Source organism: Rattus rattus, chromosome 5 (assembly GCF_011064425.1).
Source record: "Rattus rattus isolate New Zealand chromosome 5, Rrattus_CSIRO_v1, whole genome shotgun sequence".
NCBI classification, from domain to species: Eukaryota; Metazoa; Chordata; class Mammalia; order Rodentia; family Muridae; genus Rattus; species Rattus rattus.
The window spans coordinates 90,476,815-90,503,303 of record NC_046158.1 but is presented as its reverse complement, the minus strand read 5'-3'; the positions used below and the strand labels follow the sequence as shown (position 1 = coordinate 90,503,303).

The 26,489-nt window shown below is 40.1% G+C and overlaps 1 protein-coding gene and 1 pseudogene across 1 annotated transcript; both read right to left on the bottom strand.

Moving 5' to 3' along the window:
- Nucleotides 1-11,363: 11,363 nt before the first annotated feature.
- Nucleotides 11,364-12,299, bottom strand: LOC116900583 (olfactory receptor 4F6-like). The gene has a single exon (XM_032902305.1). It carries the CDS (start codon nt 12,297-12,299, stop codon nt 11,364-11,366), a length of 936 nt encoding a protein of 311 aa, XP_032758196.1.
- A 9,498-nt stretch (nt 12,300-21,797) lies between these two features.
- LOC116900950 lies at nt 21,798-23,979 on the bottom strand (annotated as a pseudogene).
- Between the last annotated feature and the right edge of the window lie 2,510 nt (nt 23,980-26,489).

Here is a 26,489-nt window from a genome sequence, read left to right as displayed (position 1 = left end):
TATATCTGGTGGTTCAATTATATGGAATGGTTCTGAATGGGCCACAGAGTGATGTAAGTCAGTGAACTGTCATGTCCCAATTGTTATCATGGTAGACACAGAAAGTTAGGTGTTTAAAAACTTATCCAAATATTTTCCACTATGGCAAATTCAACTGTCTGAATATGTATTCTAACACAGTGTTGGTGCATAAAGCACTAGGATTTAGTGAGAACTACTGCCCTGAATTATCCAGTTCATAATCTTCCAAATCAAACCGCTGAAAAGTACTATGATGGCATAGAAAGTATTTTTGTTCAATTCCCTGGTACAAGGATTTATCACATATTGCTGACCTACTTGTATTCTTATATCTGGTAAAGCAACATGACAGAATAAACAGAATATGGTCATTGGATTCAAATTACCAAGATTACTTAAATCTATGAGCTTCAGATTACCTGTCAAATACACTTAAAATAGTTTGATTTTTCTCTTAAGATTTAGAATCAAACAACTAGAATCATAATAATGTATTTGTTGTGTGTATATTCTATGCATAAATATTAAATAAATATTATTTTTATAATTTACCTTTGATAGAAACTAGGAGTTTTGAAAAATTAATAAATAAAAAAGAAATAGTATCAGTAAGAATAGGACATCAAAACTACAAATCATACACACACACACACATACACACACACACACACACACACACACACACACACACACATATATATATACTTCAAAATGTATGTCAATCTTTTTATCCAATAATAGGTTATACTACTATTCATATTAAATATTCAAATTTAATATATGTATATATTTTTATAATAGTGCCTACTAATGATGTAATTCACTGATAAAGTTTCCCTATATTAGACAATAACTCTATAAATGGAAGAACTAAGTGTTTATTCTTATCAGACTCTCAAAATGCAGAATTACAGTAGACAAAAACAAACAAATAAATCCTTGCTGGAGAACATAAAATGGACTTGAATTGTTAAAAGCCACAAGAAAATATACCTGAATGTAAAATCAAAGAAGATGGATAAAAGAGATATGCAGAGTTCAGATGTGACAGGAAATATAAGAGGAGAAATGGAAGGAGAATTGGGGAAAGGAGGAAGAAAAGGAAAATGACAAAAGAAAGGCAAAATAAAAATTTAAGAAGAGCTGTGTAACTTGAAATTTATATAACCATGAAAAGAAAAGAGAAAGTATTATATTCACACTAAGCAAAACAATTTGTAAAACATGACTTGCAGGTCTTCAGAAATGACAAATTATATATTATATCCAAGGTATTTCTCAGGTGCTGAAGTTCTCGGAACTATGTTTGACTGAGTCTCTGTAGTTGGAAAGTCATCTGTCTATAGTTCGCCAATTCACACCATCCAAACAAGAATTGAGATTCTTTTAAATGAGGTTGAAATTAGAATAAGATGTAACTCTAGAACATATTCAAATATCAAAAGTAGAAACTGATAGAGTTTGACACTAAATATTTAAAAACATTAGACAAAACATCAAATTCCAATCAGAATCGGGAGGAACAGGCTTTCAAAAGTTTCTAGATGAGATGCCAGGGCACAGTGTTACTAAGCCTTTACCTGGATTTACATAGAATCTTCCTAAACAGAATTCCAGACTTTTAATCATCATAAAGATCAAATTTTATAATTCCTTTAAAATAAAGATTTGAGTTAAATGGATAGACACCACCAAAGAAAGTGGTCATAGAAACAACTATCTGTTATTCATGCCCCTTCTCTGTCTATAAGCACTGCAAGGTCATTATTTTCCTAGCTCAAACAATTTGTATTTTTAGCTTCCAAATTGTCACAAATCTTCTTTAAACAAAACTGAAGTCTCCTTGGTTAATTAAAAAAACACCTTTATTTTTAATTATTATGGTAAATATAAACAATTTTATATCATTTAAAATATTTAAGTATGTACATAAAATAAAGTCCGTCAGCTTCAAGAAGCTGTCGTTTTAGCAGTACCATTTTTATGACTCCATTTTTTCTCATCCTCTGTTACAACTAGAAAAATGTTGATTTGTCAAAACTCTTTACTTCCTCCTCATCCTCCTAACAATTCAAAAATAAAATTAGTATAAATAGTTTTGATGAGCAAAACAAGAAATAGAATTCTGGATCCTAGCAGATTTATATATTGCTATAAAATTTCTCATATCACATTTCAAAGTAAAATTACAATAAGAAGCATTTTTCATGTGGGATATTTTGATTCCCACGTCGACTTTTATTTCTGCTCAGGTGTCTATGATGTTGCCATCGAGCACACTTGAAAAGACCCTAGGAAATTGTACTCAATTTTATAAGACCACCAGTTTGTGCCCAACAGTTTTGAAAGCTAATGAATAAAAAGCATATAATATTTGTGACTTTTATTTTATGTATCATCTAATTTTTGCTATTTACCAAGTGGTAAGTTAACATAATTTATGCAATTATCAGAATATTTAACTGTAACATCTGATTAGTCCCAGATATTATAAAGTTATTTCCAATGTCTTAGTTCCCCTGATACAAAGTGCTTCTATCTAAAAAAGCCCGCTATACTTTCCCAATAAGACATTAACTGCTTTTATAATGATTCTCCTATGATGTGCAACTCCTTTTCTTGAATGCTATCCATTCTACTAGACTCCCTTGTGAACTCTATGATATGATCACTTTCATAGCAGTTTCACCAAAAGCACCATGTGCATAAATAAAGACACTCTTCTAAAGTTCTATACATATCTAAAGTTCTACATATGTATCCATTTTTACCTGTATGAAAAGAAGAATGTCTTTACAGACTCAGATATCCTGTGCTCTCTGACATAAAGTACCAAATAATATCTTGCCATAGGCAGATAAGAAACCAGTTATACATACCTCAAGAGACCAATGACCAAGGGATACTGCAAACACATGTTTTAGAAGGAGCTTATGGTCAGGGACATTTTCTCAAGAGAACCATTTGCTTTGGTCCTTAAAGAAATGTTTAAAGTCCTTAGTCATCAGGGAAATTCAAATCAAAACAACTGTGAGGTTCTATTTCACACCCATCAGAATGGCTAATATCAGAAGATGAAGAGCTAGCACATGCTGCAAGGATGTGGAACAAGAGAAAAACACATCCATTGTTGATGGGAGTGCAAACTGTACAACCACTTTGGAAATCAGTTTGGTGATCCTCAAGATCTAGCTATACCACTCCTGGGAATATACCCAAAGTATTCTCCCAACATTTCACAAAACACTTGCTCAACAACGTTGGAGCTTTTGGGCTAATGTCCACTTATCAGTGAGTGCATACCATGTGTGGTTTTTTTGTGATTGGGTTACCTCACTCAGGATGATATTTTCTAGTTCCATTCGCTTGCCTATGAAGTCATTGTTTTTGATAGCTGAGGAGTACTCCCACATTTTCTGTATCCATTCCTCTGTTGAAGGGCATCTGGGTTCTTTCCAGATTCTGCCTATTATAAATAAGGCTGCTATGAACATAGTGGAGCATGTGTCCTTGTTGTGTGTTAGAGCATCATTTCGGTGTATGCTCAGGAGAGGTACAGCTGGGTTCTCAGGTAGTGCAATGCCCAACTTTTTGAGAAACCTCCAGACTGATTTCCAGAATGGTTGTACCAGTCTGCAACCCCACCAAAAATGGAGGAGTGTTCCTCTTTCTCCACATCCTCACCATCTCTCCTGTTCTCCCCACACCTCATTCTGTACTTCCCATTCCCCTCCCCATCCCCCTTCTCTTCCAGTTCCCTCCCTCCATCTGCATCGTATGATTATTTTATTGCCTTTTCATTTCTGATTTTGTTAATTTGGATACCTCCTCTGGACCCTTTAGTTAGTTTGGCTAGGGGTTTTTCTACATTGCTGATTCTCTCAAAGAACCAGGCTTTTGTTTTTAATTTATTTCTTTATTTCATCCCTGACCAAATTATCATTGAGTAGAGAGTTGTTCAGTTTCCACAAGTATGTAGGCTTTCTGCTGCTTTTGCTTTTATTAAAGACATGATCATCTCATTAGATGCTGAGAAAGCATTTGACAAAATTCAACACCCCTTCATGAAAAAGTCTTGGAAAGATTAGGAATTCAAGGCCAATACCTAAACATAATAAAAGCAACATGCAGAAACCAGTAGCTAACATCAATCAAACTAAATGGAGAGAAACTTGAAGCAATCCCACTAAATTCAGGGACTAGACAAGGTTGCCCACTCTCTCCCTACCTATTGAATGTAGTGCTCCAAATCCCAGACAGAGCAATCAAACAGCAAAAGGAAGTCAAAGGGATACAAATTGGAAAAGAAGAAGTGAAAATACCACTATTTGCAGATGATAACATGGTATATTTAAGTGACCCCAAAAGTTCCACCAGAGAACTCCTACAGCTAATAAACAACTTCAGCAAAGTGGTTAAATATAAACTTAATTCAAACAAGTCAGTAGCCTTCCTCTACTCAAAGAATAAACAGGCTAAGAAAGAAATTAGGGAAACAACACCCTTCACAGTAGTCATAAATAATATAAAATACTTTGGTGTGACTCTAATCAAGCACCTGAAATCTCTGTATGACAAGATCTTCAAGCCTCTGAAGAAAGAAATTGAAGATCTCAGAAGATGGAAAGATCTCTGTATGACAAGATCTATGCCTCTGAAGAAAGAAATTGAAGATCTCAGAAGATGGAAAGACCTCCCATGCTCATGGATTGGCAGGATTAATCAGGTAAAAATGGCCAATTTGCTAAAAGCAATCTATAGATTCAATGCAATCCCCATCAAAATTCCAACTCAATTCTTCATTAAATTAGAAAGAGCAATTTGCAAATTCATTTGGAATAACAAAAAAACCAGGATAGTGAAAACTATCCTCAACAATAAAAGTACTTTTGGGGGAATCACCATTCCTGACCTCAAGCAGTATTACAGAGCAATTGTGATAAAAACTGTGTGGTATCAGTACAGAAACAGGCAGGTAGATGTGTGGAATAGAATTGAAGACCCAGAAATGAATTCACACACCTATGGTCACTTGATCTTTGACAAAGGAGCTAAAACCAATCATCCAATGGGAAAAAAATAGCATTTTGGACAAATGGTGCTGGTTCTACATGTCAGCTTGTAGAAGAATGGAAATTGACACATTCTTATCTCCCAGTACAAAGCTTAAGTCCAAGTGGATCATGAACCTTTGCATAAAATCAGATACACTCAAACTAATAGAAAAAGAAGTGGGGAAGAGTCTCGAACACATGTGCACTGGGGAAAATTTCCTGAACAAAACACCAATGGCTTAAACTCTAAGATCAAGAATGGACAAATGAGACCTCATAAAACTGCAAAGCTTCTGTAAGGCAAAGGACACTGTCATTAGGTCAAAACCGCAACCAACCGACTAGGAAACGATCTTTTCTGATCCTACATGTGATAGAAGGCTAATATTCAAAATATGCAAGAGCTCAAGAAGTTAGACTCCAGAGAGCCAAATAACCCTATTAAAAAATGGGTTACAGACCTAAACAAAGAATTCTCAGCTGAGGATTATTGAACGGCTGAGAAGAATCTAAAGAAATGTTCAGTGTTCTTAGTTATTAGGGAAATGCAAATCAAAACAACCCTGAGATTCCACCTCACAGCAGTCAAAAAGGCTAAGATCAAAAACTCAGGTGACAACAGCTGCTGGTGAGGATGTGGAGAAAGAGCAACACTCCTCCATTGTTGGTGGGATTGCAAGCTGGTACAACCACTCTGGAAATCAGTCTGGAGGTTTCTCAGAAAATTGGACATTCCACTACCTGAGGACCCAGCTATACCTCTCTTGGGCGTATACCCAAAAGGTGCTTCAACATACAACAAAGACATATGTTCCACTATGTTCATAGCAGACTTATTTATAGTAGGCAGAACGTGGAAAGAACCCAGATCCCCTTCAACAGAGGAATGAATACAGAAAATGTGGTACATCTATACAATGGAGTCCTACTCAGCTATCAAAAACAGTGAATTCATGAAATTCATAGGCAAATGGATTGAATCAGAAAAATATCATCCGAGTGAAATAATCCAATCACAGTAAAACACACATGGTATGCACTCACTGATAAGTGGATATTACCCCAAAAGCTCGAATTACCCACGATATAATCCACAGACCACATGAAGCTGAAGAAGAAGGATGACCAAAGTGGGGATTCTTCACTCCTTCTTAAAAGGGGGAACAAAAATATTCATAGGAGTGGATATGGAAGCAAAGTTTGGAGCAGAGACAGAAGGAATGGCTATTCAGAGTCTGCCTCACATGCATATTTAGCCCATATATATATTTCCAGCAAAACTAGACAATATTGATGAAGCCAAAAGTGCATGCTGACAGGAGCCTGATATGGCTGTTTCCTGAGAAGCTCAGCCAGAGCATGACAAATACAGAGGTGGACGCTAGCAGCAAAAACCATTGATCTGAGAATGGGATACCAATTGGAGGAGTTAGAGAAAGGATTGAAAGAGCTAAAGGGGCTTGCAACCCCATAAGAACAACAATGCCAACCAACCAGCGCTCCCAGGGACTAAACCACTACCCATAGACTATACATGGACTGACCCATGGCTCTAACTGCATATGTAGCAGCGGATGGCCCCGTTGGGCACCAATGGAAGGAGAAGCCCTTGGTCCTGCCAAGGCTGCACCCACCAGTGTAGGGGAATGTCAGGGGGGCAAAAAGGGGGGAGGATAGGGAGGGGAACACCTTTATAGAAGAAGGGGAGGGGGATGAGATAGGGGACTTATGTTTGGGAAACTGGGAAAGGGAATAACATTTGAAATGTAAATAAAATATATCCAATAAAAGAAAAAAAGACCCAGCACTACCACTCTTGGACATATACCCAACAGATGCCCCACCATGCCATAAGGACAAATGCTCCATCATGTTCATAGCCTTATTTGTAATAGTCAGAAGTTGGAAGCATCTCAGATGTCCCTCAACCAAAGAATGGACACAGAAAGTGTGGTTCATTTACACAATACTGTTCAGCTTCTAAAGAGGAGGACATCATGAGCTTTGCAAGCACATGGATGGAACTAGAAAATGTCATCCAGAGTAAGGGGAACTCAGATCCAAAAGAACATACATGGTATGTTCTCACTGATCAGTGAATATAGCCAAAAATTACAGAATACCCAGGATACAACCCACAGACTGTAAATTTAACAAGCAGAAAGGCCCAAGTGAGGATGCTTTAATTCCACTTAGATGGAGGAAATAAATAATCATGTGTGACAGAGGGAGGGAATGAGGGATTTGGGTGGGTGAGAGGAAGCAGAGAGGAAAAGGGGAACAGGTTTGGGTATGGGCTGGGGACAGGAGAGAAGCCCAGAAGGCCAAGAGAATGAATGGAGATATGTGTCTTCTGGAGTTGGGAGGTGGGGGTATCCTTCTGAGAGTACTAGAGACCAGGGAGATGTGAGACTGCAAGGACTCCATGGGCATGACCTTAGCCAAAGTGGCTAACAGTGGGAAGAGAGAATTAAAATTTCTGACCCAGAATTGTTCCTGTGTAAAAGAACTGCAGGGACAAAAATGGAGAAGAGACTGAAGGAAAGGTCAATGACCAGCCCAACTTGGGGTCCTTCTCATGGGGGAGGGGGCACCAAGACCTGACACTATTATTGATGCTATGATGTACTTACAGAGGGGAGTCTGTCATGACTGTCGTCTGAGATGCCCTACCAGCACTGACTGAGACAGAAGCAGATATTTACATTCAACCATTGGACTGAAGTCAGGACTCCTATGGTAGAATTAGGGGAAGGAGTGAAGAAGCCGAACAATAGATCGACCCCATAGGAAGACCAGCAGTGTCAACTAATCCAGACCCCAGGGAGCTCCAAGAGCTGAGCCACCAACCAGGAGCATACACAGGTTGGTCCCAGGCCCTTGGCACAAATCTACCAGAGGCCTGTCTGGTCAGCTTCAGTTGGAGAATATGAGCTTAATCCTGAAGAGACTTGTGTCCCCAGGAAAGGAGGAGACCAGGTGGAGTTCGAGAACCCTCTCAGAGGAAATGGGGAGGAGGAATGGGATGAGGAAATGTGGGAGGGGGACCAAGAGGGAGGGCAACCCTGGAATGTAAATAAAATAATCATAAAAATGATTACAAGAGGCTCCTTTAGCACAGTGAACACTTCTTGGTTTGTTCTGTGCTGTTGGACTGAGTGTAGGAGGCTAATTTACAGCAACTTTCTTAAATGTGTTTAACAGTTTCATAGTTAGACAACAATTCTTACATATCAGAATTTCTGTTTTCAACAATACTGATGTGGTTTGTCTTGTCAAAAATGTCAAGGATGTCAAAGGCCTGCTTTGACTTCCAGGAGATAAATCAAGGCAGTCATTTGGCATTGGCGATGGGGTCAGTGCTGAAAGCAGATGACAGGAGTCAGAATGAAGAGGGGTTGACGGGGTCAGCCTGTGGCAGCCAGCAATTAGAGAAATTACTCAACAGACTTTTCTTTGAGGGAACAAAGCTTGGTTCATTGGGCTTTCACTTCTGTGTCCATTGAAAGCCTCTGAGTTTTTTTTTTAAACTCTTAGGGGCTGATAAGAAAGAAAAGAACACACACACACACACACACACACACACACACAGACACACACACACACACTGAGTGGATGAAGCAAAAGGCAGACTCCAATAACTTCATACATACAAATACATACACACATACTTGCATGCAGGCTGACAGATCTACAGAAAGACATAAATACACAAAGTCACACATTGAATGACTAGAACAAATTTTTAACAATCATGTTCCAAGCATTTTACACATAAACACACACACACACATATATGTATATATACACATATATATATGTGTATATATACACATATATACATATACACATATATTCCTGGTGGATGGAGCAAGCTCCAACACTGCCTTTTCTTTCTTGTTTTTAAAAATATTATTTATTTAATGTATATGAGTACACTGTAGCTGTCTTCAGACACAGCAGAAGAGGGCATCAGATCTCATTACAGATGGTTGTGAGCCACTATGTGTTTCCTGGGAATTGAACTCAGGACCTCTGGAAGAGCAGTCAGTTCTCTTAACTGCTGAGCCATCTCTCCAGCCCTGCTTTTTCTTCCATAGCTTATATATCCCTCTTAAAATTTTAAAGCAATTAAAATAACCATGTGATTACATTCTATTTTTCTTTGAGTGAATGGCTATGAAAAAACAGTGTGTTCCCCAATACCTTTACAAGAAAAACATTACCTTGTACACGTAAAGGTAAAGAAAACACATTATTCCCAAGAACCTATGTACGTTTGTAACTAGGTAACTTGTTATAGATTAACAAAGTGTGAACAAGCAAGGTAGTTTTCTCAGCTAAAACTTCTCTTACCCACAAGAAGCAATTTGTGGTTACAAATAAAGGATTGATTATTTTATTACTAATCTTTAAAGTAATCTTATAAGAATCTTAAAAGAATCACAGATCTAAACTTTTATACAAAAATCAGTCATATATTTTTTAAATTCTCAGTATTCTATCTACTCATCAGCAATTTTTATTAAATCATATCAGAAAGATGAGGGGGAAAATGGGTATAAGAAATCAATCATCACCATTACAGCCTCAGAGAGGCACGTCCCTCAGCCAGTGCTGCCATTGTTCCCTGACATTGTTCTTGTTCTCTGACTTTAAAAAGTTTCCTACTTTAACTATTAAGAGTGTGCCTTCTGGGGCTCGAGACCCCATATGAACAACAATGCCAACCAATCAGAGTTTCCAGGGACTAAGCCACTACCTAAAGACTGACCCTGACATGGACTGACCCTGGGCTCCAACTGCTTAGGTAGCAATGAATAGCCTAGTAAGGGCACCAGTGGAAGGGGAAGCCCTTGGTCCTGGCAAAGCTGGACCCCCAGTGAACATGATTGTTGAGGGGAGGACAGTAATGGGGGGAGGATGGGGAGGGAAACACCCATATAGAAGGGGAGGGGGAAGGGTTAGGGGGATGTTGACCTGGAAACTGGGAAAGGGAATAACATTTGAAATGTAAATAAGAAATACCCAAGTTAATAAAGATGGAGAAAGAAAAAAGAGTGTGCCTTCTGAACTTCAAATTCTTCCTTCAGGTTTCTTTCTTTTTTTTTTTTTTAGTATTTTTTTATTGGATTTTTATTTACATTTTAAATGTTATCCCCTTTCCTGGTTTTCCCTCCAGAAACCTGCTATTCCAGCTCCCCAAACCCAGCTTCTATGAGACTGCTCCCTTACCCACCCACTTCCTCCCACCTCCCGACCCTGACATTGCCCAAAACTAGGACATCAAGCCTGGCAAGACCAAGGATCTCTCCTCCCATTGATGCCTGACAAGACCCTCCTCTGCTACATATGCAGTTGGAGCTATAGGTCCATTCCCTGTGTTCTCTTGGGGTGGAGGTTTAGTCTCTGGGAGCTCTCCAGTGGAGAGTGGTCTGGGATTTCTTCAGATTTTTTATATCATAGTCAGTAGCAAAAGCATCTTATCCTTCACTAACAGTTTTATTTGTTCAAATGCTTTCTCTGTGTGGGGGTCATAGCTGACCACTTACACCTCTGTGTTCTTTCCCAGGGTGGTGGCTGAATCATGAATCTGCTCCAGCAGCAATGCCTGAAAGAGATCAGGCATTCTATTGTGAGCGCCAGAGATACTGCCCAGTGTGGGACTGGAAGCCCCTTAGAGCTTTCATACACTTCTCAGATAAGAGGGACGTGAGAGCGGCAAGCAGAGCAGAGCTCCATGACAGCATGACGTCCTCAGGGGTCATCTTTCTCTGAGGCGCAGCCATTGAAACTGAGCCAACTGGTGGGCTGTGTTCCATGAGTTCTAAAGCTTTTTGTTGTTCCTGCCACATGGTCCGTGGCAATGTCTCTTTACTGGACTGTGGAAGAGCCAGGTCATTAAATAAATGTCAGGTAAATAAGAAGCTGAAGGGACAGAAAGTAGATCATCAGGAGAGTAAAATCAGATGAAATAAAAGCTAACGTTTACGTTTAAAGTCTATTTAAATGTAATTTTTACAAATGTACTCTTTAACATTGACCATTATTGTATTGATCATTATAGTGACATAAATATATTGGAGAGGTAAGGCTGGAAAAGTCTTTTGTCATCAAGTCTGTTGAATAAACAGTTGATACACTGATATCCAAATCCAATTCAGGCAGAAAACAAGCAAGGGTGTATCACATATTAGTACCAGGTGATGTTCTGCTGGATGTAATGTAGTTTACATAGCACACTCCCATCTTAAATTCTACTCTGCATGCTCATTACCTTTGGTATATTTAAGAAAGCTTAATATAATTCATAAACCGAGTGCATAGTCTTCTCATTGCCACCCTCATCTCTTTATTCCTAAGTGTGTATATAACTGGATTTAGAAAAGGAGTAACAATTACATCGAAGATGGCAAGAAATTTATCCAGATGTGATGTTGGAAACGGCCACAAATAGAAGATTAAGGGTCCAAAGAACAAAACTACCACCATGACATGAGCTGACAGGGTGGAGAGGGCCTTATATAAACTACCCAAAGATTTCTTTTGAACAGTCACCAAAATAAATATGTAAGAGATGATCAGAATTAAAAAGGAGACCACAGAAATGAACCCACTATTGGCTGTAACCATAAACTCCAATGTGTTGGTGTTTATACAGGCAAGTTTAATAAACCGAGGAAGGTCACAGAAAAAGCTGTCTAATTCATTAGGGCCACAGAAGGGCAAGTCTACCACAAAAATCAACTGAGTCACTGAATGAATGAAGCCAATAATCCAAGAAGCAACCAAAATCAAAATGCACTTTTGTGGGCTCATGATGATCAGGTAGTGCAGAGGCTTACATATGGCAACATATCGGTCAAACGCCATGGCTATAAGCAGCAGCATCTCAGTGCCACCTACTGCATGGATAAAAAAGATCTGAGTGATGCAACCACCAAAAGAGATGGTTTTGTGCTTTCTCAGAAGGTCAAAAATCATCTTGGGTGCTGTGAATGAGGAACATATCAAGTCAATGATGGAAAGATTGGCTAAGAGGAAGTACATAGGGGAATGTAATTGGGGGTTTGAAGTTACGGTTAGCACAATGAGAAAATTTCCCAACAGACTTGCCATGTAGAACACACAGGAAAAGAGGAAAAGGAATAGCTGGATTGTCCATGAGTTGGAGAGTCCCAGGAACACAAACTCAGACACCAAAGAGCGGTTTGTTTTACCCATTGCCTCTGGCGGCCGTGTCAATCCTTATGCTACCTAAGATCGGAGAGTGACAAGAAATTCTGATTTAGGACAGCATCAGTTATTTGACAAAGTCACAGACCATTTAAATGACCAACATGTCTTTGGAGACAGTTTGAGTAAAATATCAATTATTAGTCTACTGGAAAATGAGACCTGAGAGCAGGAGAAATAGTTTTCTCCAGGAAAGAGTCCCCCAACTGGTGACCCAATACCAAACGGTCAGCCCTGAGATCACATATTTACAAGCGACACTATATGAATTGAGCAGATTATATTTATGTATTTAAGAATATATATGAATGCATATATACATATATGTGATACACACACACACACACACACACACACACACACACACACACACACACACACACACACACACCCTGAACTTGAAACAAGGTAAGAGGTGATTCATGGAAAGGATTGAAGGGAGAAAAGAGGAAAGTGATGTAATCTTATTATAGTTTCAACAAATAACTAAATATCTCCTTTCACTCCCTCACTTCTTGTCTTCTGCGGCAGGTGGAAGAGCTGGCCTTAGGGTCATGAAATTGAGAGAGCTGACTCTGCCCCTCACTGGCTGCAGCATTTGGGAGAGTGGCCATTGCACCTCACAGGGCAGCACAGTAGAGCTGACCTTGCTGTGTGGTGGGGCTTGGCAGAGTTGGCCCAGGCCTCTCTGCCACTTGCTTGCTGTGCCCTGGTATGAACAAGGGAGAGATGCCCTCCCACTTCTTACCCCTTGCCACCTAAGGCAGGGGGAAGATCTGGCCCCAAGGTCATGAGAGCAGGAAAGCTGGCCCTGTTCCTCACGGGGGCTGCAACGCCTAGTGGGCCCTGCACCTAGCTTGGGCAGCACAGTAGAGCTGACTTTGGGGGCCAGCCCTGAGTGTATGAGAGTAGGAGAGCTAGCTCTGCCCCTTGCTGGCATTGGGTGAGCTAGCTGGTGCAGTGCTGGAGAGCTCACCCTGCTGGTGTGGGTACAGGAAAACTGGTAGGTTAACTAGCTTCCACCCAGGCTCAGGTCCACCCCAAAATCTATCCCATTGATGAACTGCTGGATCCCATGAAGGGGCCAGTCCTAAAGATCCAAAGTTGCAGAATCTCCTTTATACAAAGCATATCTGAAAGAAGTCCTTGTGAGAATCCAGTACTGATAGTGTAGAAGAAGCCGGAAGCCTCTATCTAGACCAATGACTCAGTGCAAGCAAAGAAATGTGGACACAAGGATGTATTTTGTGGGACAAAATTGGGACATACTGTGACACACACTACAGTTTCCATGAGACTTTTTTTTTCTTTTAAAGGAGAGGTTGCAAGGGTAGAGGGCAGGTACAAAGGAATGTTAAACAAAGAAGTTAAAAAGAAACCTAAAATATATAAAAAAAAGTGCTTTCTCTAGGCCAAAAAGGAAAAGGAATTCATACACCTCTCATACAGTATACTGAAAGTTAAATCTTTAATGTACTTGGATGAACATATTTGTTACATTTTTAAAAATATAATTTTGTAGGCACATCTTTCAGATGACTCTGAACTAAAAGACTTTTGGATATTAAACGTGAAATTTTAAAGAGACTGTGGTTTTCATAATTTATAAGTTCCTTAGTATATTAATACTATATATGATCATAGTAAAATGCCTATATACATATCAGGCCCAGAGATGGACATTTCTCTGTAAACTGAGCTGACAAGTTGACAAATGAGGGCGGAGGATGCAGGTTTATCCCACTCACCATGTGTTTTAGAGAAGTTAAGAAAAGCATGGATACTGTGGAGCAGATTCTGACCGATGCTCGGTGGTTAACAGGCTTCCAATTTCCACACTGAGTTCATTTCTACTGGTTGCTTGGGTTCTCCATATGCTGTATGTGTTCCCACGTGAAAGTCTTATTTTCCTCAAAGATAGTTTCTATCAGAGGGTTAGAGAGGGGTACAAGGAGAGATGAGATGAGTGGGTTAAAAAGAACAAAGTACAACACACACCACACACACACACACACACGAACACACATCAATATGAACTTTTCATTCTGTGTGCTAACTAGAGAAAATAATGAAAATCAGCTTCCGTCCATCTAGCCCACCTGGATCAGTGTTGGAACGGTCAGGAGTTAGACAACCACCCAAGCCAGCTGAGCTCTAGCCCATGCCATGGCTTGACAGGGAAAGTCAGTGTAACCTCCACAGAGGGAAAGGCAGCTGATCACAGCACTGGAAAGTTACTTCAGTACTCACGGAGAATTCTGAGATTGCCATTCTGAGTCTAGTAGGCCAAGGGAATTGTTTCCAAGAGTCACTGACGTTTGGCCAGAGCCAAAGGGAAAGTGTGGTAATGGGTCACTTGAGGGGAAAGAAGAGAGATGAGGGATTTAGTGTTCAGGGTTTAGTTTACTGAAGATCACACAGTTTTACATACTTTAAATCCCTTTGCCCTGATTTATAAGAAAAGAAACTCCATAAAAATGAAAAAATACTTTCCAAACATGAAAATGTAATTTATCATTTTCCTAAAAAGGTAGGAATGGAGAGATAAAAGTAGTAAAACGTCTTCTTTTAAAAATTTTGATATTTGTTATTGGTTATTTTATTTGTTGACATTTCAAATGTTCTCCTGCTTTCCAGTTCCCCTCCATAAACCCCCTATCCCATCACCCCTCTGCTCCCTCTATGAGGTTTCTCCCTCACAGGCTCACCCACTCCTGCTTCAGTGCCCTAACATTCCCCTACCCTGGGTCATCAAACCTCTACAGGACCAAGGGGCTGGCTCCCTTCCCAGTGATGCCCAATAAGGCCATCCTCTGCTACATATCCAGCTGGAGTCATGGGTAACCCCTGTGTACTCTTTGGTTGGTGGTTTAGTCCCTCGGAGCTCTGAGGGATCTGGTTGATTGATTGATATTGTTCTTCCTATGGAGTTGCAAACCCCTTCAGCTACTTCAGTCCTTTCTCTAACTCCTCCTTTAGGGTCCCCGTATTCAGTTCAATAGTTGGCTGCATGCATTCACATCTGTATTGGTCAGGCTCTGGCAGAGCCTTTCAGGGGACATCCATATCAGGCTCCAGTCAGCAAGCACTTCTTGGCATCAGCTATAGTGTCTGGTTTGGTGACTGCAGATGGGATGGATCCGTAAGTGGAGCAGTCTCTGGATGGCCTTTCCTACAGTCTCTGCTTCATTCCTTGTCCCTGAAGTTCCTTTGATAGGAGGAATTCTGGATTAATATTTTTGAGGTAGTGGGTGGTCACATCCTTCAACTGGGAGCCATGCCTATCCACTGGATATGGTCTCTACAGGTTCTATCTCCCCTTTGTTGGGATTTTGGTTACTGTCCTCCCTGTTGGTTCTGGGAACCTCTTGGGTCCCTGGCATCTGGAACTTTTTAGTGGCTAGTTCCCCCTCCCCCACTGCTACTCTCCTTTCAAGATCCTGACCCTCTAAACTTCTTCCCCATCTCCTCCCATATCTGAACCGGCTCCTCCTTTACCCTCTCCCTCCCCTCTTCCAACCCAGATCTCTGTCTCCCTCTACTTCCCAGATATTATCTTCTTCCCCCTTACTGAGTACTGTAATACCCACACTTTGGTGTGATCTTCTTTCTTTTTGGGTTTCATATGGTCTGTGAGTTGTATCATGGGTATCTCGAGCTTCTTTTTGTCTAATATCCACTTATCAGTGAGTACATACCATGTGTGTATTATTTCTTTTTTTTGTGTGTGTGTGTGTGTGTGTGTGTGTGTGTGTGTGTGTGTCTGGGTTCCCTCACTCAGGATGATTCTTTCTTTTTTTTTAAATTGTTTTTTTTATTTACATTTTAAATGTTATCCCCTTTCCCGGTTTTTCCTCCAGAAACTCGCAATCTCCCACTGCTTCTATAAAGGGGCTCCCCCACCTGCCCACCCACTCCTTCCAACCTCCCCTTCACCCTGACATTCCCCTACAGTGGGGAATCAAGCCTTCCCAGGAACAAGGGCTGCTCCTCCATTGATACTCAACAAGGCCATCCTCTGATACATATGCTGCTGGGACCATAGGTCCATCCCTGTGTACTCTTGGAATGGTGGTTTAGTCCCTGGGAGCTCTGGGGAGTCTGGTTGGTTGATAGTTATGGTGTTGCATACCCCTTCAGTTCCTTCAGTCCTTTCTCTAACTCCATTGGGGACCCCATTCTCAGTTCAATGGTTGGCTGCGAGCATCCGCCTCTGTATTTGTCAGCCTCTGGAAGAATCTCTCAGGAGACAGCTATATCAGGCTCCTGTCAGCATACACATCTCAGCATCCTTAATAGTGTCTGGGTTTGGTGTTTGTATATGGGATGGATCCCCCAGGTGGGGCAGTCTCTGGATGGTCTTTCCTTCAGTCTCTGCTCTACATTTTGTCTTCATATTTTCTCCTGTGCTTATTTTTGTTCCCCCCTTTAAGAAGACCTGAAGCAGGAAAAGTTTGGTTCTTTCTTCTTCTTCTTCTTCTTCTTCTTCTTCTTCTTCTTCTTCTTCTTCTTCTTCTTCTTCTTCTTCTTCTTCTTCTTCTTCTTCTTCTTCTTCTTCTTCTTCTTCTTCTTCTTCTCCTCCTCCTCCTCCTCCTCCTCCTCCTCCTCCTCCTCCTCCTCCTCCTCCTCCTCCTCCTCCTCCTCCTCCTCCTCCTCCTCCTCCTCCTCCTTCTTCTTCTTCTTCTTCTTCTTCTTCTTCTTTCTTTACTAAATTGGGTATTTCTTTTTTTCTCCCCATCTTTATTAACTTGAGTATTTCTTATTTACATTTCGATTGTTATTCCCCTTCCCGGTTTCCCGGCCAACATCCCCCTAACCCCTTCCCCTCCCCTTCTATATGGGTGTTCCCCTCCCCATCCTCCCCCCACTACTGCCCTCCCCCCAACAATCTAGTTCACTGGGGGTTCAGTCTTAGCAGGACCAAGGGCTTCTCCTTACACTGGTGCTCTTACTAGGCTATTCATTGCTACCTATGAGGTTGGAGCCCAGGGTCAGTCCATGTATAGTCTTTGGGTAGTGGCTTAGTCCCTGGAAGCTCTGGTTGGTCAGCATTGTTGTTCATATGGGGTCTCGAGCCCCTTCAAGCTCTTCCAGTCCTTTCTCTGATTCCTTCAACGGGGTCCTGTTCTCAGGTCAGTGGTTTGTTGCTGGCATTAGCCTCTGTATTTGCTGTATTCTGGGTGTGTCTCTCAGGAGAGATCTACATCCGGTTCCTGTCAGCCTGCACTTCTTTGCTTCATCCATCTTATCTAGTTTGGTGGTTGTATATGTATGGGCCACATGTAGGGCAGGCTCTGAATGGGTGTTCCTTCTGCCTCTGTTCTAAACTTTGCCTCCCTATTCTCTGGCAAGGGTATTCTTGTTCCCCTTTTAAAGAAGGAGTGAAGCATTCGCATTTTGGTCATCCTTCTTCAGTTTCATGTTGAACCCATTTTTTAATAGGGTTATTTGTCTCCCTGCAGTCTAACTTCGTGAGTTCTTTGTATATTTTGGATATAAGCCCTCTATTAGTTGTAGGATTGGTAAAGATCTTTTCCCAATTTGTTGGTTGCTGTTTTGTCCTAACGACAGTGTCCTTTGCCTTACAGAAGCTTTGTAGTTTTATGAGATCCCATTTGTTGATTCTTGATCTTAGAACATAAGCCATTGGTGTTTTGTTCAGGAAATTTTCTCCAGTGCCCATGTGTTTGAGATGCTTCCCCACTTTTCCTTCTATTAGTTTGAGTGTATCTGGTTTGATGGGGAGGTCCTTGATCCACTTGGACTTAAGCTTTGTACAGGGTGATAAGCATGGATCGATCTGCATTCTTCTACATGTTGACCTCCAGTTGAACCAGCACCATTTGCTGAAAATGCTATCTTTTTTCCATTGGATGATTTTGGCTCCTTTGTTAAAAATCAAGTGACCATAGGTGTGTGGGTTCATTTCTGGGTCTTAAATTCTATTCCATCAGTCTATCTGCCTGCCTCTGTGTCAATAAGATACAGTTTGTTTATTTATTTATTTATTTATTTATTTATTTATTTATTTATTTATTTTTTATCACTATTGCTCTGTAATACTGCTTGAGTTCAGGGATAGTGATTCCCCTGGAAGTCCTTTTATTGTTGAGAATAGTTTTAGTTATTCTGTTTTTTTTTGTTATTCCAAATGAATTTGCAAATTGTTCTGTCCAACTCTCTGAAGAATTGGATTGGTACTTTGATGGGGATTGCATTGAATCTGCAGATTGCTTTTGGTAAAATGGCCATTTTTACTATATTAATCCTGCCAATCCATGAGCATGGGAGATCTTTCCATCTTCTGAGGTCTTCTTCAATTTCTTTCTTCAGAGGCTTGAGGTTCTTATCATACAGATCTTTTATTTGCTTGGTTAAAGTCACACCGAGGTATTTTATATTATTTGGGACTATTATGAAGGGTGTCGTTTCCCTAATTTCATTCTCGGCTTGTTTCTCTTTTGTGTAGAGGAAGGCTACTGATTTATTTGAGTTAATTTTATACCCAGCCACTTTGCTGAAGTTGTTTATCAGCTTTAGTAGTTCTCTGGTGGAACTTTTGGGATCACTTAAATATACTATCATATCATCTGCAAATAGTGATATTTTGACTTCTTCCTTTCCAATCTGTATCCCTTTGAACTCCTTTTGTTGTTGGATTTCTCTGGCTAGTACTTCGAGAACTATATTGAATAAGTAGGGAGAGAGTGGGCAGCCTTGTCTAGTCCCTGTTTTTTGTGGGATTTCTTCAAGTTTCTCTCCATTTAGTTTAATGTTAGCAACTGGTTTGCTGTATATGACTTTTACTATGTTTAGGTATGGGCCTTGAATTCCTGTTCTTTCCAGGACTTTTTATCATGAAGGGGTGTTGAATTTTATCAAACTCTTTTTCAGCATTTAATGAAATGATCATGTGGTTTTGTTCTTTCAGTTTGTTTATATGGTGGTTATGTTGATGGTTTTCCATATATTAAATTATCTCTGCATACCTGGAATGAAGCCTACTTAATCATGGTGGATGATTGTTTTGATGTGTTCTTGGAGTGGGTTTGCCAGAATTTTATTGAGTATTTTTGCGTCGATATTTGCCAGGGAAAGTGGTCTGAAGTTCTCTTTCTTTGTTGGGTCTTTGTGTGGTTTAGGTATAAGAGTAATTGTGGCTTCATAGAAGGAATTCTGTAGCACTCCATCTGTTTCAATTTTGTGAAATAGTTTGGAGAGTATTGGTATGAGGTCTTCTATGAAGGTCTGATAGAAATCTGCGGTGAACCCATCTGGACCTGGGTTCTTTTTGGTTGGGAGACTTTTAATGACTGCTTCCATTTTTTAAGTAGTCATGGGGTTGTTTAAATGGTTTATCTGTTCCTGATTTAACTTCGGTACCTGATATCTGTCTAGGAAATTGTTTATTTTCTCCAGGTTTTCAAGATTTGTTGAATATAGTCTTTTGTAGTAGGATTTGATAATTTTTTTGATTTCCTCTGATTCTGTTGTTATGTCTCCCTTTTCATTTCTGATTTTGTTAATTTGGACAGACTCTCTGTGCCCTCTCGTTAGTCTGGCTAAGGGTTTATCTATTTTGTTGACTTTCTCAAAGAACCAACTTTTGGTTCTGTTGATTCTTTGTATGGTCCTTTTTGTTTCTACTTGGTTGATTTCAGTTCTGAGTTTGATTATTTCCTGTCTTCTCCTCCTGTGCATATTTGCTTCTTTTTGTTCTAGAGCTCTTTTTTTAAAAGATTTATTTATTTTATGCATATGAGTACACTGTCCCTGTCTTAAAACATATCAGAGGAGGGCATCAGATCCCATTACAGATAGTTTTGAGCAACAATGTGGTTGCTGGGAATTGAACTCAGGACCTCTGGAAGAATAGTCAGTGCTCTTAACCATGGAGCCACCTCCCCATCCCTGTTCTAGAACTTTTAGCTTTCAAGCTGTTGATATATGCTCTCTCCTGTTTCTGCAGGCACTCAAGAGCTACAAATTTTCCTCTTACCACAGCTTTCATAGTGTCCCACAAGTTTGGGTATGTTGTACCTTCATTTTCATCAAATTCTAAGAAGTCTTTAATTTCTATCTTTATTTCTTCTTTGACTCAGTTATCATTGAGTAGAGCATTTTTCAACTTCCATGTATATGTCGGCATTCTTTCTTTATTGTTATTGAAGATCAGCTTTAGCCCATGGTGGTCTGATAGGATGCATGGGATTATTTCTATCTTTCTGTATTTGTTTTGGAGAAATTGCCATGAGGTGGTGAGAAGTAGGTATATCCTTTTGCTTTAGGATAGAATGTTCTATAAATATCTGTTAAGTCCATTTGATTCATAACTTCTATTAGTCTGTCTATGTCTCTGTTTAATTTCTGTTTCCACAATCTGTCCAATGATGAGAGTTGGGTCCTGAATTCTCCTCCTACTATTGTGTGAGGTACAATGTGTGCTTTGAGCTTTGGTAAGGTTTCTTTTATGTATGTAGGTGCCTTTGTATTTGGAGCATAGATATTTAGGATTGAGAGCTCATATTGGTCGATTTTTCCTTTGATGATTATGAAGTTTTCTTCCTTATCTTTTTTGATGAATTCAGAAAAGTTTTTGTGTCACCCAAGGGGATAAATACCACCTGCAGAACATGCAATTTCCAAGCTTTTACTTTAAGAAATACTTATATGGAACCTCGCTGATCAAGAAAGACATGAAGAACTCCCTTAGAGAAATGCAGGAAAACATAAATAAATAAGTAGAAGCGTATAGAGAGGAATCCCAAAAATCCTTGATAGAATTCCAGGAAAACAATCAAATAGGTGAAGGAATTAAAAATGGAAATAGAAACAATAAAGTAAGCACAAAGGGAAATAACCCTGGATATAGAAAACCAAAGGAAGAGACAAGGAGCCGCAGATACAAACATCACCAACAGAATACAAGAGATAGAAGAGAGAATCTCAGGAGCAGGAGATTCCATAGAAATCATCCACACAACAGTCAAAGGTAATGTAAAATGGAAAAAGCTACTGGTCCAAAACATACAGGAAATCCAGGACTCAATGAGAGATCAAACCTAAGGATAAAAGGTATAGAAGAGAGTGAAGACTCCCAGCTCAAAGGACCAGTAAATATCTTCAACAAAATCATATGATTTGAGGTATTTTTACATAGCAGTCATAAAAGGAACAATCATAAATTTAAGGAAAATATTCCTTAATTTATTTTGAAAAATCATCAAGGTAAAAACCGTGCACAATTACCCTGACTATTAAATACTTCATATGAAGCATATGGCACAGAGTCTGAGGCATAAAAACTCCAGTTCTAAGTCCCCTTATCTGTGTTGATTAAGGTACTGGACACAATAACTTAGTAAACTCCTAAATGTATCCTGGAACATAAACTTTTTAATAGAGAGCTGAACTGTCACCATGATGTAATATAAATGTTTCCATTGTAACTGAGTGTTGAATTGCCTTGTTGTTTTTATAAAGCATTTAGGATACCTTCCTGTATTTCACAACCTGGGAACAGAGTTTCCTCATTGCTACCTTCATCTCCTTGTTCCTGAATGTGTAGATGACTGGATTCAGAGAAGGGGTGAGGACTGCCTCAAAAATGGCAAGAAATTTGTCTAAGTGTGATGAAGGGAAGGGCCAGGTGTAGAAGAAGACTAATGGTCCAAAGAACAAAACCACCACAGTCACATGAGCTGACCAAGTAGAGAGGGCCTTGGATATGCCACCTGAAGAGTGTTTCCTAACGGTCACCAAAATGAAGATATAAGAAATGATGACTATGAAGAAGGAACCCACAGAGATAAGGCCACTGTTGGCTGTGACCATGAACTCCAGTAAATTGGTCTCTGCAAGTAATTTTAAAAAGCTGAGGGAGATCACAGTAAAAGCTGTCCAATATATTAGGTCCACAGAAAGGCAAGTCTACAACAAAAGCTAGTTGGGTCACTGAGTGAATAAATCCAAGGATAAGGATCCAGGATACTGCCAAAATTAAAATGCATATTTGTGGTCTCATGATGGTCAAGTACTGAAGAGGTTTACATATGGCTACATACTTGTCAAAGGTCATGGCTATGAGAAGCACCATTTCTGTGCCCCCAATAGCATGAATAAAGGAGATCTGAGTTATACAACCTCAGAATGAGATGGCTTCTTGCCGCTGGGGGTGGGGTTGGTGGGGGTGGGGAGAGCAGCCCTGGCGGGGGATCTTTCTTGTCCATTCTTTTTGAGGCAGCGAAAAGGGAAGAGGGTCTGGGGAGGGTAAGACTTTGTCTTATGAGATATTTAGGGTTGCTGTATAATAAAAAGTTTATTTATCTAAGTCTAAATTCCTATGCTACTGTAGCTGACCTGCCCCTGTGTTCCTCTTAGGACAGAAACTGCAGTCCCTGGCACTTAGCACCTCTTCTTAAATCAGCAGAGGATTAAGTAATTAGCTTTTGTGCTATCTCAGCAGGAACTGCTGGGCTCTAACGTTCAGCCTGCTAGTAGGGAGTTGCAGGAAGAAAAAGGGACACTTAGAAAAGTGATTATAATCAGAGAAAGTACTGAAAGAGCTTGAAGGGGCTTGAGACACCATATGAACAATAATGCCAAGCAACCAGAGCTTCCAGGGACTAAACCACTACCCAAAGACTACACATGGACTGACCCTGGGCTCCAACCTCATAGGTAGCAATGAATAGCCTAGTAAGAGCACCAGTGTAAGGAGAAGCCCTTGGTCCTGCTAAGACTGAACCCCCAGTGAACATGATTTTTGGGGGAGGGCGGTAGTGGGGGGAGGATGGGGAGGGGAACACCCATATAGAAGGGGAGGGGGAGGAGCTAGGCGGATGTTGGCCTGGAAACCAGGAAAGGGAATAACATTTGAAATGTAAATAAGAAATACCCAATTTAATAAAGATGGAGGGGAAAAAAAAGAATACCAACCAACCAGCGCTCCCAGGGACTAAACTACCATCCAAAGAGTACACTGGACAGACCCATGGCTCCAGCTGCATATGTAGCAGAGGATGACCTTGTTGGGCACCAACGGGAGCAGAAGCCCTTGGTTCTGCCAAGGCCAGATCCCTCAGTGTAGGGGAATTTCAGGGTGGGGAGTTGTGAAGGGAGGATGGTGGGGGAGGGTAACGCTCTTATAGAAGAAGGGGGAGGGGGATGAATAGGGGGCTTATGGCCGGGGAAACTGGAAAAGGGAATAACATTTGAAATGTAAATAAAAATATCTAATTGAATAAAAGAAAAAAAAAAGAAAAGTGATTATAGAGTTTATTACTAAGTTGTAAAAAGTTTCCTATGAAAGCACTCTAAGGGGAAAAGCAGAAAGATACTAAGTGGGAAAAGGGAAAAATTCTTCTAAGGGTAAAAAGTTCATTCTATCTCTGCAGGGAAAGGGAAAAATATCTTTTAAGGGAAAAAAGATTCCTCCTTCCTCTCTTTGTCCTCAGTACTTAGATCTTTCAGAATACATAATAACATGTTACAAAATTCATCACAAGTTCACACAAAAAAATCAAATCATAAACTGAAATAGAAATTTACAACAGGGAATGTTTACATGCACATCCATTAGGAGTAATTATGTGGCTAAGCATCCATTACCTGTCTCAGCTGCACAGGTTGACCGATGGTTTAAAACCTCTTTAAAGCCAACTATCATCTTCATGAGATGGAATTTCAACTTAGAATCTTGCTTTTTAGGTGTGTTTGGGTATCCAGGGTTTGCTATGGTAGGAGAACTGGCTTCTGATGCTTCCAAGTGGGATTGGTTTCTGTTGCTTATGTTCTTGTGAATGCCTCTTGCTGTTGTCGTAAATAAATAAAAATAAAGTAAAAGTAAAAATGTATAAACGAAAAACCGGGGTGGAATTTTTCCCTCAGGGTGTTTTTCCTGCTAGGGTTCCACCTCGCTTCCCCAGATATCTTCTGGATATCTTGGCAGAAACACAACCCAGCCACACACTTTCTTATACTGAGACTCTTACACAAAAGAGCATACAACTGGTGTTTTTACCCTGCTAGGGTTCCACACCTCAGTGCCCCAGATATCTGCTGGATATCTTGGCATAAACTCAGCCCAGCCACACTTACTTAAATTGAGACTCTTTCTTAAAAAAAAACACACTCATTTAGCATTAAAGCAATCCAGCGTCTAGATTTGGCAGATCCACATTACACTGTCCTAATCCCAGTTCCCAAATTACTCATCCCTGCACCTTTTATTTACCAAGTCTCCAGCTTCTTCTCCCCCCTGGTACCTCTAACTCCTCTCAGTTCCCCATCGTCTCTCCAACTCCCTCTCTTCTTCCTCCTGGCTTCCTTCTCTCACCCCTCCTCCTTCAACTGTCAATCCTCACCCCCCCCTCCTCAGGTTCCACTCGCTCAACTGTCTCCAACTGTCAACTGTCAACCTAACCTCTGAATCTAATCCCCCTCTCACTCCCAACTCCTACCTCTGCCCAAATCTCACGCTCTTGCCTTTATTTAACAAATTCAGAGAAAACCCCAAGGCAAACCACAACATTTCCCCCTTTTGTCCAGTTAAAAACTTTTTCCTATACATAGGTGAACTAAGCATCATTATTACCATTCTGCAATTTATAAAACCAACAATATGCTGATCACCCAGTCCACCAACTCTGGTCACCAACCATGTTATCCACACCACATCTTGGCAAGGCAAACCACAACATTTCCCCCTTTTGTCCAGTTAAAAAACTTTTTCCTATACATAGGTGAACTAAGCATCATTATTACCATTCTGCAATTTATAAAACCAACAATACGCTGATCACCCAGTCCATCAATTTTGTTCATTAACCATGTCATCTATACTAAAACTATACTTGACTATATCCTGGTTCTAGATCCTATGCCACCCTAAAACTACTCTAACAGATTTATCATCTTCTCAATACTAAACCATTCGGGTTGTCTATGAGACTACTAGTCTCCAACCACATCAGAAATCCAAGAATGATTAATATTACCTGAAAACATAGGAAGCACAAAAACATGGCTTCCAAGCTTAGCCAATTTTATAAAGACTGCTGATCACCTGGACAGTCCCCTTATTCCTTAATATGCTGGAGCATCAGTCTTCAGCCTTCTGGCCCAGGATCATCTGACAGACCTTATCAATGCAGATTTTGAAGGGTTGATCACCCTGCCTCGCAGAGATTATCAGTCGACTATTCTGCATAATTTGTCCCTTTCTGGACAGTGTCTTGTCTGTAGATGAATTGAAGCAATTTGCTCAGTGGCTGCGTTACCACGATTTGAGCAACTCCATTGATGCTCAAGTTCTTCTTCGAGTCTAAGGGCCCTGTCAGGGCAGACAAGTCTCTAGTAAAATGATCTAGATGAAGAAATGTCCATAAACAGGTTATTTTTGGACTTTGATGCCCTTGAAGATTTCCTATCTACATAGGCGTTTTTGAACTGTTAAGCATAGAGTACCGTATGCCCCTCTCTAATCAAGTATTTACAAAACCCATCTAAACTGACTTAGAACCATAACCTTGCCATCTGACCCTTAGCTGGTACTGGTTAATCAACTAAAAATAATGTATAACAGCAGTTATAGGACAGGGTCTAAGACTTGTATTCTTAGATGCATAGTGGAGGCACAATGCCCATGTTAAAGTAGCAATATTAATCTCAATTATAAATCAACAAGAAAGTATACCATTGAAAACCTCGCATTTGTGTAAAATGCATTCTATACCAATGAAAAGATTACAGCTTCAACTTTGTATCAATTACAAACATTTCTATCAATGTAAAATATAGCTATAAAATTTTGTTTAAGAGTAAGTTTGCCAATCTATCTGTTTGTCTATTTCTCTAATTTCTATGTATTACTATATCTAAGAAGGATACAAAAAAGGAAAGGAAAAGTAGCAATCCCTGAGTTTACATTCTCTAGTTTCCCCTGCCCAAAGCTACATTTGTATTGTATCCCTTAAAAGAAAACTTATCCACAGTTCTTAAAATAAACAGAACCATCCACCCCAACATAAGGAAATTGTACGACGATCTTCCTTGTCTGCTTCTAGCTGGATTGTGGCGAATAATTCCCTTCTTGGTCCCAATGGGTATTATGAAAAGTTGGCTTTGTCGAAGTAGAGCTAGCCGGGATTTGCCTGCCAGTCATTCTGTGCTGAGAAA